At 39.5% G+C, this 13735-nt stretch overlaps 2 protein-coding genes across 4 annotated transcripts in view; one reads left to right on the forward strand and one right to left on the reverse strand.

Annotated features, from left to right (window-relative positions):
• The first annotated feature begins 422 nt into the window (after positions 1-422).
• The window catches only part of LOC308703298 (uncharacterized protein), a 320767-nt gene continuing 307454 nt past the window's right edge, over positions 423-13735 (forward strand). Inside the window, exon 1 of the mRNA XM_081386646.1 lies at positions 423-442. The gene's annotated coding sequence lies outside the window, so the exon portion shown is untranslated. The remainder of the gene's footprint in view (positions 443-13735) is intronic.
• LOC308703324 (uncharacterized protein) overlaps positions 3808-13735 on the reverse strand; it is a 40041-nt gene continuing 30113 nt past the window's right edge. For 2 of the 3 annotated variants that reach the window (XM_081386713.1, XM_081386714.1), the window contains exons 3-4: positions 8264-9009; positions 3808-4520 (exon numbers count right to left, since the gene is read on the reverse strand). In XM_081386713.1, the coding sequence (XP_081242839.1) occupies positions 4401-4520; positions 8264-9009 (866 nt within the window). In that variant the 3' untranslated portion in view covers positions 3808-4400. The remainder of the gene's footprint in view (positions 4521-8263; positions 9010-13735) is intronic. The other variant, XM_081386715.1, reaches the window with a different exon arrangement.

Raw genomic sequence — 13735 nt, forward strand, 5'->3', positions numbered from 1 at the left:
GCCTCGAGAGAAAAGAAAGTGCAGAGTGCGAAAGCACCAAAGTGACCGAAGGATTGCCGTAAAGCAGTATCTCTGGTCGTACATGTGTATGACGTCATTGACACTTTAAAAGCAAATAAGTAACTCTAAAAAATCTAACACCCAGCAGGGTGTAATTTATTTGCATCTCCTTTCGAATACAACATTCAAATTACTAGAAAAAAATTATATCCTGAGAAAAGTGGATATTGATTGGTATAGCGCCATAGACCTCCATTCATTCTGCACTCGCCTGCGAGCGCCCTCATATGGAATCAGAGTGGAACTGCAACCAGTTCAGAAGCAAGAAGTGTAGTGAGAGTGAACACGTGCGCTGGAAGCCGATGACGTCACCGCTCGCTCGCGCCGTCTCTTCCCTCATTGAGAGTTTCAGAGTCTTCTGAGGTGAGGAGAGCAGTTCACGGTATTTATCATATTTACACAACCATCACACACACTTTATACCAGTGGTTCTCAACTCCAGTCCTCGGGACCCGCTGCTCTGTACATTTTGTATGTCTCCCTTATTTAACACACCTGAACCAGATAATCAGCTCGCCAGGAGAGACTCCATGAACTGAACTGAACGTGTCAGATAAGAGAGACATACAAAATGTGCAGAGCAGCGGGTCCCGAGGACTGGAGTTGAGAACCACTGCTTCATATGGTTTGATTAAGCGACAGGCTCATTTCTGTATTGTTTTCGGTCGATCACAGCGATACCTGTGTAAAATCGATCACAGCGATACCTGTGCGTCTTTTCTGGCGTCTTCCTTCTGAAATAAACATTTAGTGCAGCAGCAGCGAGCATGAGGAGAATATGTGGAGTTCATTCAGACCTGAGCGATGTTGTGTTCCTTTGTGTGATTGTTTCGATGTTTGGAGTGAGAACTGTTACTGAATGAGCACTGTGCCAATGTTCGTCCGACTGTACTGTACTGTATTTTTAATATTCTTATTTCTTTTTATTATTTTTAATTTCTTCTATGTAAAGCACTTTGAATTGCCATTGTGTATGAAATGTGCTATATAAATAAACTTGCCTTGCCTTCTGTTGCAGTTTTCATGTTTACCTTTATTTCTTTGTCGACATTTATCTTTGGCAGATTACATTTACTTATTAAAATTGATGTAGACACTTTATATTTCCCCTGTATGAGTAATGAACATGGGAAATATCAAAACTATACATGCATGGGAATATAGATTCCTAATAATGAAGTTTGACACATGAAACGTTTTTAAAGATTTAATAATCTTTGTAAGTTTCTGTAGAAATATGTAACCTGTTAATGGAATTACTTTTGATCTTTCTACACTTTCAACGTCTTTCATGGTTGTCCTTGACAGGGACAACAACGATCGAAAGGGGGGAAATCTGTATTGACTGAGACAAGTCAGACACAAGTCTTTGCTATAGTTTAACAACTGATATCTAGAACTCACTCTGGGAATGTGACTCCATCCCCCCAAAACAGGGCAAGAAGACCTTAGCAACGATCAGATAAGGAGTTTTATGACGTTTAGCAATGTGGACAGAGCCTCTGCTGCAATACTAGAACCGACTCTCCTGCATTCATTCATTGATGAACTGACTAACATGAAATGATCATGCATTCCAGAACATTTTGGGAATGATTTACTGTCGTGTGTTGTTTCTTTTAATACTATTATCTGTTGATACTATGATCTTTTGATACAATGCATTTTATTATACCACCAATGGTCAATGTAACCTTACCTGTATCATGTCTACTATCTAAATAATCCTCATTTAATGACTCACACTTTGAGGTACATCACTTTCTCTTAGAATGCAGTGTGGATTTGTTATATCTATCGGAGTATTAATGAACAGAAAAGAGGGCTTGGGACAGCGTTGTAAAACTTTTTTTTTCCCCGTCCCGCTCCCACAAGGTTCTATTCAGCAACCGCTAAAAATACACTCTCTGTTCACCCGCTTTAATTCCCGGCCTGACGGGTCCGCAAAATTTAGATCTCGTTTCCATAATCTCACATTCAAATGTCTCTAACGGAAAGAAGGAGATTAAGGAGCCTATAATAATTATAAATGCTATACAAAAATTGTGTTCGTGTCAATATAAATATTACCAGTAGGCTATTTTAACATAGGCTACTGTCAACAGAGAAAAAAAATGCCACAGAAAACAATTATGAAATTTCTAAGCAACATAAACGAAAATCATATTGCCCTACTGACAAATGAAGTAGCCTAGGCTATTTTCTGCCGAACTATTTCAAACATCCTTGCAAAAAAAGAATGTTGTTGACTGGCAATGGTTTCAGTACCAAACAGCTCCTCAGAGGTGTACAGGTGGTCAGAAATAAGTGCGGATACGCTATCAAAAGATGTCGGGAGTGGGCTATTGTCAGTCAGACCGCTCGCTCCGTCCAAAGTACACCAGAGTTCTGACCGCTACCATCATAACTATAACGATAACTAGACGCGGCAGGCGCAAATTTGACGCGCTATTCGCGTCCGGTGTGAACGCACAGTTATATTTTAAAATATAATCCCATGCCGCATGATTCCCTATGGGCGTTTCACACAGTATGCGGCGGTGAAATCGCCGCACGACTACGGCTTTTCTCGAGTAGTGGAAGAGTTTTGAGCAGCATTTAGGACTTCCAAAATAATCCGGCGGGCCAGAAAATATTGCTGGCGGGCCGCCAGTTGTCGTTCCCTGTAATATTGTTACAACCCCACCCCTAAAACTGAATGTGCAACCGAGATTCTGGTGACATCCAGCCGGTAGTAACGCACAAAGGTATGAGGAGAAGCCCAATGGGCAGCGAAGCAGATGTCCTGCAGTGACACTCCCCTAAACAAAGCCCAAGTGGCGGCTAAGCCCCTCGTGGAATGAGCTCTGATGTCCCCTGACCACGCAGACTGAGTGAAGGTCCTTAGTGGCAATGAGTGCACCACACACAGCCGGGCAGGCCCGTGATAGGCTGTTCCCCAGAGAAACGGCAGATTTAGACAGCGACATTCCATTGAAGAACTAGGAAAAATCCGTGGCGGGCAGCCATGGAAGGAGGAGCAGGTGAGAAACGGCGAGAGCGCGGGCGGCTCCGGATGCAGAACACAGCAGAAAGGCTGAAAAGACGACTGTCCTCCTGAAGACACGTAAGTGAGCAGCGTACATACAACCTAACTGTGTCAGTGCAGAGATCGCGAGAAGCAAATGTCAACTGGAGAACAGCAGTGCTTGCAGCTGTTATATGCCCCTAGGTAAGGGGGCGGAGCCTTATCTGGCATTGGCTGCGCACTTCTGTCTGTCTAGCCAGACTTGGTGAAATTGGATGCTTCTGCAGAGGTCAGGTACGGATGCCCTTCCCATAGGTGGATCTCGAACACGAGATGATGAAAGAGAACTAGTTTTGATTTGGTATTGATTTTGACGGGCTACCTATTGCAATACAATATCATCACACTAATAGCAACACTCCCACATATTTAGCTATTGTAACTGTGCTTATTTCCTTCTTTGGTAGAAGAGGATGGTAATAGACAAGATTTATAGTTTTCTACTATCTTACTGATAATCAAGTGTAGCATCAGTGGTCCTGACAGAAGTGTTTCTTCAGTCATTCAGTAGTCCAACAGCCTGAACCCTAATCCACCCTTACAACAGTAGGGCATTTTGAAATGAAAAATGCGTAGGAAGTTGGAACCCTGTTTTACCTTGCTGTTACTGTCTTTTCATTCAATGACTGTTGTGGAGATTCTTTGTATGGACATGAAAGAACAAACGTTGATTAAATAATCAGTTCACAAACTATATTTTTTATTGAACAATCTTTTAATATTAGTCCAATATTACAATAAAATACTCAATTCAAGTGTAACTAGGACTTTCCTTTTTTATACTATTACAAAACATTTCCAGTGAATTAAATTTATAAAACAGCAACCTATCACAAAAAATTCAGAGCAAAGATGTATCGGTAACACTTTAAAATAATGCTTCATTAGTTAACATTAGGTAACATATTAACTAACATGAACTAACAATGAGCAATACATTTATAGCAGTATTTATTAATCTTTGTTAATGTTAGTTAATAGAAATTCAGCTGTTCATTGTTTGTTCATGTTATTTCACAGTGCATTAACTAATGCTAACACATACAACCTTTGATTTTAATAACGTATTAGTAAATGTTGAAATTAATATTAACTAAGATTAATAAATGCTGAATAAGTATTGTTCATTCTTAGTTCATGTTAACTAAGGTAGTTAACTAATGTTAACTAATGAACCATTATTTTAAAGTGTTACCGATGTATCATTAAACTGCTGTACTTTTAACTAGTTCATTTCATCATTCTCAGAGGTTTTTTAGGTGCTTTCTTTTTTTTATTTTAGACAGGAGACGTTGAACTTGAATGTGCTTCCCATTAAACCAAGCCCAAGGCCATGGGTCGCTTGGTCAAATGTCTGCCAGTTCCTCCTTAAATACCCGAAGTGTAGGTCTTCCTGCAAATTAAATACATAAAGATTTGTTTCAATGCACACTGATAGTCATAAAAAAAAGTAAAATGTATTTCAACTGCAGGCTTCATCATTTTCAAATATTTCCAGAACTACTTTCTTTTGTGGAGTAAACTGGTCCCAGGAACATTAATAAAACCTTATTGTAAAGCCTTTCTCAATGGATCTGCCAGCTCTGTGTAGTAATGTTGTTGCATGATTGAGTTCGGCCCACGAGTAAACCGCTGTCTAGTATTGCTCCGAGCGGATAAACTGTTTGTGCTGTGCAGCTCAGACGAGTAGTGTGGTTTCATTCTGCTTTCGTTTGCAGTGTGATGTTTCTCGTATGCAGCAGAAATGGCAGCTCTCTCTTATAAAAAGGTCGCAAAATGTGACCATTTACTCGAAGTCTAGAGCCCTGTATAGTGCTGTATTTCTGCTTTACATGAGCGCCACCTACTGTCAGAGAGCGAATTTGTCAATCTGAACTGACAAATTAGACATTCCTGATGGTTGAACAGAGTTAATAGATATCAATCAATCAACAAAGTGTCCTGTGATCACCACACACTGGCTATAGGTGGAGAGGAGAGATTTGGCTATAGGGCATAGAAAAAAAAAAAGCTTGGTTCCGGTTGGTTGTGAGTTGAGGTCATGGGTCGGTAAGGAATTTTTTTATTTATAATTTTTTTTTCCCCCAGTGGCAGCAAGGGATTGGTAGGAATAGGGGTGTGCCGGTTTCAGAATTGGTGATGACGGTTATGACATGAGTCAAATGTGACGATTGCGTTGTGACGTTCGTCTGTTATAGGACAACTTAATTTGAATAAACGAGCAGACACTGATTAGCTACTTGATCGCCTAAATTAAAAAAATAAAATTAATATTTGTGTAGTGTTCAATGTTGTTATATATAGAGATCCGCGGATGGGGTATTATTTCATACGCAACTGCATCACAAAACTCATCATCCGCACCAACGTTTTCTGACCAAATTTCAAAGCCACACCCGCCCGCCAACCGCTGATTGTTTTGCAGCCTATGGACGATGCAATGCTCTGCTGACGCGAGGGCTAGGCCTACGCTGAGTTTCATTCATTTACGATGAGATGCGCTCTAGTTCACAATGCAATGCAAGTGAACGCGGCGCGCCGGCGCCTCCAAGTCACGGTTATTATATTTTCTGCTGTATTTGTTTTTTATTTATTAAATACATACAATTGGTTGATAAAACATTTATTAAAATTAAGATACAATTTGTACAAAACGAAATTCGCTTGGGGGGGGGGGGCAGTCAAGGGGTAATTAAACTGAACGATAATGTTTATTGCTAATGTTTATTATTGCAAATGTTTTCCTTTAATAAATCTCATAATGATGGCACATCACTATATCATAGTCATAGCTTTTAAGTTTTTTAGTCATAGCTAATCTCAAATGATTGGTGGTCAGTCAGGGGGTACTTGGCAAAGAATCAAATTCAGTTGGAAACGACATAGATCTGTTAACAATTGTTTTTAATTAGTATTTAAACATTCTATTTTTTTTAATTACACGGTTTTGTCGGTTAGAGAGTTCTAATGACAGTGTTCAACTATAACGTCTCACGGTTAGCCAACCCCTAGGTAGAAAATTATTATCATTTTTTAATTGTACTTTACAGTAACGATGGATTCTCTATTTTTTTTTTCATAAAATAGCCTTCCTGTACCACATGGATGTACTCTACCACCTTGTGTGTCCCAGCATGTTACACACACATTGTTCACCTCGTCTTTTTTGGTCTGTACAACTTTCAGCTGGGGCAAATGAGTAACGCCAAGAATAAGGTGTAGGTATATATATATATATATATATATATATATATATATATATATATATATATATATATATATATATACATATACATGCACCTAAAGGATTATTAGGAACACCTGTTCAATTTCTCATTAATGAAATTATCTAATCAACCAATCACATGGCAGTTGCTTCAATGCATTTAGGGGTGTGGTCCTGGTCAAGACAATCTCCTGAACTCCAAACTGAATGTCAGAATGGGAAAGAAAGGTGATTTTAAGCAATTTTGAGCGTGGCATGGTTGTTGGTGCCAGACGGGCCGGTCTGAGTATTTCACAATCTGCTCAGTTCCTGGGATTTTCACGCACAACCATTTCTAGGGTTTACAAAGAATGGTGTGAAAAGGGAAAAACATCCAATATGCGGCAGCCCTGTGGGCGAAAATGCCTTGTTAGAGGTCAGAGGAGAATGGGCTGACTGATTCAAGCTGATAGAAGAGCAACTTTGACTGAAATAACCACTCGTTACAACCGAGGTATGCAGCAAAGCATTTGTAAAGCCACAACACGCTCAACCTTGAGGCGGATGGGCTACAACAGCAGAAGACCCCACCGGGTACCACTCATCTCCACTACAAATAGGAAAAAGAGGCTACAATTTGCACAAGCTCACCAAAATTGGACAGTTGAAGACTGGAAAAATGTTGCCTGGTCTGATGAGTCTCGATTTCTGTTGAGACATTCAGATGGTAGAGTCAGAATTTGGTGTAAACAGAATGAGAACATGGATCCATCATGCCTTGTTACCACTGTGCAGGCTGGTGGTGGTGGTGTAATGGTGTGGGGGATGTTTTCTTGGCACACTTTAGGCCCCTTAGTGCCAATTGGGCCTTGATTAAATGCCACGGCCTATCTGAGCATTGTTTCTGACCATGTCCATCCCTTTATGACCACCATGTACCCATCCTCTGATGGCTACTTCCAGCAGGATAATGCACCATGTCACAAAGCTCGAATCATTTCAAATTGGTTTCTTGAACATGACAATGAGTTCACTGTACTAAAATGGCCCCCACAGTCACCAGATCTCAACCCAATAGAGCATCTTTGGGATGTGGTGGAACGGGAGCTTCGTGCCCTGGATGTGCATCCCACAAATCTCCATCAACTGCAAGATGCTATCCTATCAATATGGGCCAACATTTCTAAAGAATGCTTTCAGCACCTTGTTGAATCAATGCCACGTAGAATTAAGGCAGTTCTGAAGGCGAAAGGAGGTCACAGTATTAGTACGGTGTTCCTAATAATCCTTTAGGTGAGTGTATATATAAACAAAGATAAACAATAGATAAACAAAAGATAAACAATTAAAGATACACATTATATAGGCTTTAATTTCAGGAAGGTCAACCAACATTACTGTTCTGGTATGGTCTAAACAGAATCTAATCAAGTAAATGCAAAATCAAATGTAAAATAACACATAATTTATCATAAATAGATTAATGCTTATTAAAGCTGAAGTTATTCTGGGAGTGATTTTTCTCTTGTTCTCTAATGGCACAATCGTCAGAGCATGTTTATTAGACCGCGGCCCCTTTAAGACCGAGTGCACATCTAATAGGCTGCTGATGCACCATATTCTCCCGACTATTGCCATAACTACGTCCATTTAAGAAAAACTGTTTTTAGTGAATCTCCAAGCCAGTCATTTAGACATACTTTTGTGTACATTTGATCGTTTAGATGCGCACATGAAACCCAAAGTATAATTTGCTTGTCTCCGTCTGTTTCGGAGCGCGCGCCGCATTGCGAACAGCAACTCTGACCCTGCTCTGACAGGGTCGGTCAGAAACCAGAACCAAACAAAAAAAAATTTAGGCCTAGGGTGATGTGTGTCTAACTTACAAAGAAGAGACTTTGTTGCTCAGCACATGACAATAAACTACTTACCGTGATCTCAGACTGAGGTGATGTGGTTTCTCCACTGCATGGATCTTCATGGTTAGCTTTATTAGAGAAACTCTTCCCACACTGATCACACGTGTTCGACTTCTCTGTGCTGTGGATCCTCTCATGTGTTTTCAGATGTTCTGATCGACTGAATCTCTTGTCACAGTGAGAACACTTGTAAGGTTTTTCTCCAGTGTGAATTCTCTGGTGCAGTTTTAAACCGTCCGCTGTAGTGAAAGTCTTCCCACACTCAAAGCACATGTACTCTCTCACACCAGTGTGAATTTTCTGATGTTTATGTGGCTTCTCCTTCATATGAACTGTCAGGTGTGACTTCAGATTTGATGCCCAGAGAAATGTTCTGCCACACTGATCACATGAGAATGGCTTCTCTCCAGTGTGGATCCTCATGTGAACATTAAGATTTGATGATCGACTGAAACTCTTTCCACATTGATCACATGAGAACGGCTTCTCTCCGGTGTGGATCATCATGTGAACATCAAGACTTTGTTTGGTTGTGAAACTCTTTCCACACTGAGTGCAGGTGAAAGATTTCTTGGCTCGTCTTTTCTTTAAAAAAGTCTTTTTAGTCTTTGAGCGACTCAAAGGTTTTTCTCCAGGTTTGACATGATGTTCCTCCACTTCACTCAGTTCTTCAGTCTCCTCCTTCACTTCACTCAGTTCTTCAGTCTCCTCCTTCACTTCACTCAGTTCTTCTCTCTCCTCCTTCACTTCCATCAGGTCTGACAGGAAAGAAACAAATATCACATTTAATTTTCAGTACATCAACATAATTAACCGAGAGAAATATAAAGTGAAAGGGCATGAAAGTGAGCTCTGATGTAATAGTAGAAAGTAAACAACTGTTATAAAATATAATGATAATTTGATGCCTTTTTATAAATTGATTATATGTCCTTGAAACTTTCCATAAATGAGGAAAATTCATCTTCCAATTATTATTTAAAACATTATAGGCACGAATCCCATGTTTCTGTAGTGAGAACTATTGCATATATTTGATCAATGACACAATTATCTAACATGATATTAACATTAAAATATACAATACTGCCATGTTTCCACACCAACATTGAGATTGATATTTATTTGACTAAAACGTTTTAATTAATGGCAGTTCACACTAGACTTTTCCTTGCAATGACTTCACTGACTGTATTTAAAATACAGTATTTCTTAAAAATAAAATTCACACAGGAAGTGACATCATCTGGGCTCTTTCTACATCATGATGGGAAGACAAGAAAATAATCTCAATCCATTCTCTCAGTTTTTACACAAACTGTAGCATTGCCTGTGTTCATCAACCCTGTTACCAAAGTCAAGTCAAGTTTATTTATATAGCACTTTTCACAACATAGGTTGTATCAAAGCAGCTTCACAGTAATAAATTAGAACAATACATCAATGTTTGTTTCTAGTGGAACGTCTACGTTTGGTAATGCTGATCAATAGTATCGTTGATTGATTAATTAAATTAAATATCCCCAAATATCCCCAACTGAGCAAGCCAAAGGCAACAGTGGCAAGGAACCGAAAAACTCCATCAGGTGACCTAATGGAGAAAAAAAAAACTTGGGAGAACCCGGGCTCAGTCGGGGGCCAGTTCTCCTCTGGCGTTTATGAACTAGAGGTCGGATTTAACTGTAAGATTAAAAGTATTATATGAATGCCTGGCTGAAGAGATGCGTCTTTAATCTAGTTTTAAACAGGGAGAGCGAGTCTGAGCAACGAACAGTATCCGGAAGACTATTCCAGAGTTTTGGTGCTAAATGTGAAAATGCTCTCCCTCCTTTGGTGGATCTGGATATCCTAGGTATGACCAAAAGCCTCGAATTTAGTGACCTTAAAGAGCGCGATGCATTATAGGGCGATAGAAGATCCGTTAAATAGACTGGAGCTAAGCCGTTTAGGGCTTTATAAGTCAATAGCAATACCTTGTAATTAATACGGGACTTTATAGGTAACCAATGTAGTGATGATAAAATCGGTGTTATATGATCATATTTTCTTGATCTAGTTAGAACTCTAGCGGCGGCATTTTGGACTAACTGTAGCTTGTTTATTGACGATGCAGGACAACCGGCTAATAACGCATTACAGTAATCTAGTCTCGAGGTCATGAATGCATGAACTAACTTTTCTGCATCAGAAACAGATAGCATATTACGTAGCTTAGCAATGTTTCTAAGGTGGAAAAAGGCTGTTCTTGTAACATATGAAATATGATTTTCAAAAGGCAGGTTGCAGTCTAATATAACACCCAGGTCTTTTACTGTAGAGGATGAAGTAACAGGACATCCTACTATGTTAAAGTTGTATTGTGAGAGGTTTTGTGGGTGGTTTTTTGAACCGATAAGTAGTACCTCTGTCTTGTCTGGATTTAATAAAAGAAAATTACGCGTCATCCAATCTTTTATATCTTTAACACACTCTGTCAATTTGGATAATTTAGCGTTTTCATCCGGCCGTGATGAAATATAGATTTGAGTGTCATCAGCATAACAATGGAAACTAATTCCATGTTTCCTTATAATATTTCCAAGTGGCAGCATATATATTGAGAATAATAGAGGGCCTAACACAGATCCCTGCGGCACTCCATAGTTTACTGGAGTTATGATAGATTTTTCTCCATTTAAATAAACAAAATGGTAGCGGTCAGATAAATACGATCTAAACCAGCTTAATGCTTGTCCTTGAACACCAGTATAATTTTGTAATCGATCTAAGAGTATTGTATGATCTATAGTATCGAACGCAGCACTAAGATCAAGTAAAACTAATATTGAGAAACAGCCTTGGTCAGAAGCTAAAAGTAAATCATTTGTGATTTTAACGAGCGCAGTTTCAGTGCTATGATGCGGCCTGAACCCAGACTGAAACTTTTCATAGGTGTCATTTTCTTGTAAGAAAGAGCCCAGTTGAGCGGACACAACTTTTTCTAGTATTTTAGACATAAAAGGTAGATTTGAAATGGGTCTATAATTTACTAGATTATTCGGATCTAATTGTGGTTTCTTAATGAGAGGTTTTATAACTGCCAGTTTAAATGTTTTTGGAACATAACCTAAAGATAAAGACGAGTTAATAATATTGAGGAGAGGCTCTTCCACTACAGGTAACACTTCTTTCAATAGTTTAGTTGGTATAGGATCTAGTAAACATGTTGTTGTTTTAGATGAAGTAAAAAGTTTATTTAACTCTTTTTGTTCTATAGTTGTAAAGCACTGTAATTGTTCTTGCGGGGTGATAATTGAGGCTGAATTATAAGGCGCGATTGAGGATTGAACGTTTACAATTGTGGTTCTGATGTTTTCTATTTTCTCAGTGAAGAACTTCATGAAATCATTACTACTAAACTGTAATGGAATATTTTGTTCAGGAGACATCTGTTTATTTGTTAGTCTCGCCACGGTGTTAAATAAGAACTTAGGATTGTCATGGTTGTTTTCTATTAGTTTGCGGAGATGCTCAGCCCTGGCAGCTTTTAGGGCCTTTTTATAACGTGACATACTGTCTTTCCATGCGATTCTAAAGACCTCTAAGTTAGTTTGTTTCCATTTACGCTCTAAATTACGAGTTTCTCTCTTTAGAACACGCGTAGTATTGTTGTACCATGGTGCTTTACTTTTCTCTCTGACCTTTTTTAATCTAATGGGCGCAACAATATCCAATGATCCAGAGAGAACGGTGCTCATAGTGCTAGTTAATTCCTCAAGTTCATCTGTTTGTTTGGGTTCACTGAGCAGCTGAGACAGATCCAATAAGCTGTTTGAAAAATTATCTATGGTGGATGGAAGGATTGTTCTGCCTAATCGATAACGCGGCGCAGCATGATATATTACAGGAGTACGTAATATGCAAGTTACCATATAATGGTCAGTGACATCATCACTTTGTGGAATGATATCTATATCGGTTGGATCGGTTCCATGTGATATAATTAAATCTAGTGTATGATTAAATCGATGAGTTGGTCCGGTAACGTTTTGCTTGACCCCAAAGGAGTTTAATAAATCTGTAAACGCAGCCCCTAACGCATCATTTTGATTATCTACATGGATATTAAAGTCCCCAACAATTAATGCTTTATCGAAGTTAACTAATAGGTCTGAGAGAAAATCTGCAAACTCTTTTAGGAAATCAGCGTAAGGCCCAGGCGGTCTATATACGGTGGCCAAGGCTAAAGATAATAGGGATGTTTTTCGAACATCTAAGAGCGTAACATTTAGTACAAGTACTTCAAATGAAATAAACTTATAACCCGTTTTCTGAGTAACATTGAGAAAATCTCTATAGATTGTTGCAACACCGCCGCCACGACCATTCAGACGGGGCTCGTCCTTATAGGAGTATCCTGATGGAGTAGACTCATTTAGACCGAAATAATCATTTGGTTTAAGCCAGGTTTCAGTAAGGCAAAGTACATCGAAGTTATTATCTGTGACTATTTCATTTACAATAACTGCCTTAGGTGTGAGTGATCTAATGTTTAGAAGACCTAGCTTTAGAAATTGTTTTTGTTCACTAATAGCAACATTTTCTGGTTTAATAACAATTAGATTTTTTCTAGATCCTGCAATAGATTTATTATTTGATCTCACTAAACGAGGAATAGACACAGTTTCTATGCAATGTTCTACACTATTTATATCAGTTAAATTGGTGCAGCAGAGACTATGATTTGGACTTTTGGTTACTAGTCAAAAGGTATTTAACATTTTGGAGATGTTATCTGACAGAAGATCCGATCCGAATCTGCTTGGGTGTAAGCCATCAGCACGGTAAAGCCTAGGACGCTCCCAAAACAGATTCCAATTATTTACAAAGAGCAGTTTCTGCTCATTGCACCATGACATTAACCACGAATAATCTACTAAACTTTTCATGACCTAGTCGGTACGTGGGAAGCAGTCCTGACACAATGATCGTTATATCAGGCGATGTGCTGCGTACCGTATCGATCAGATTCCTGAAGTCTTTCTTCAGAACCTCCGTCTGGCGCAGTCTGATGTCGGCCCCTCCCGCGTGCAGGACCACGGTTCCGACGCGCTCATTCAGAATCTCGGGAACGTGAGCAGCGATTTCAGAAACACGAGCACCAGGAAAGCAGTGACTATGCACCTTACTTTTATTTAACGTAGCGTGTAGACCTGGCTCGCGTCTTCCGCTGCGGAAAAATCCAGGCTTCGTGATGGCATGTTGGAGCCGGAGTGAACGAGACCATGGCTGATCGCGACCTCGACGTTCGGGACCGATGTTGAGGAACGCACGGAGTAGACGAGGTCGGAGTCAGCGGGTTAGTAACGTTAATCTCTGATTTGTGTGCCTCGGCGCGTGATGTTTCAAGAGCTAACCGCCGGTCTATCAGCTCGGCTTTTCTCACTAAAAGGTCGTGGATCTGTTTCTCAACAGCCTCCAGCTCAGACTGCACCGCGTGCAGCT

Source organism: Scardinius erythrophthalmus (genome assembly GCF_964197995.2).
Source record: "Scardinius erythrophthalmus genome assembly, chromosome: 1".
Lineage (NCBI taxonomy): Eukaryota > Metazoa > Chordata > Actinopteri > Cypriniformes > Leuciscidae > Scardinius > Scardinius erythrophthalmus.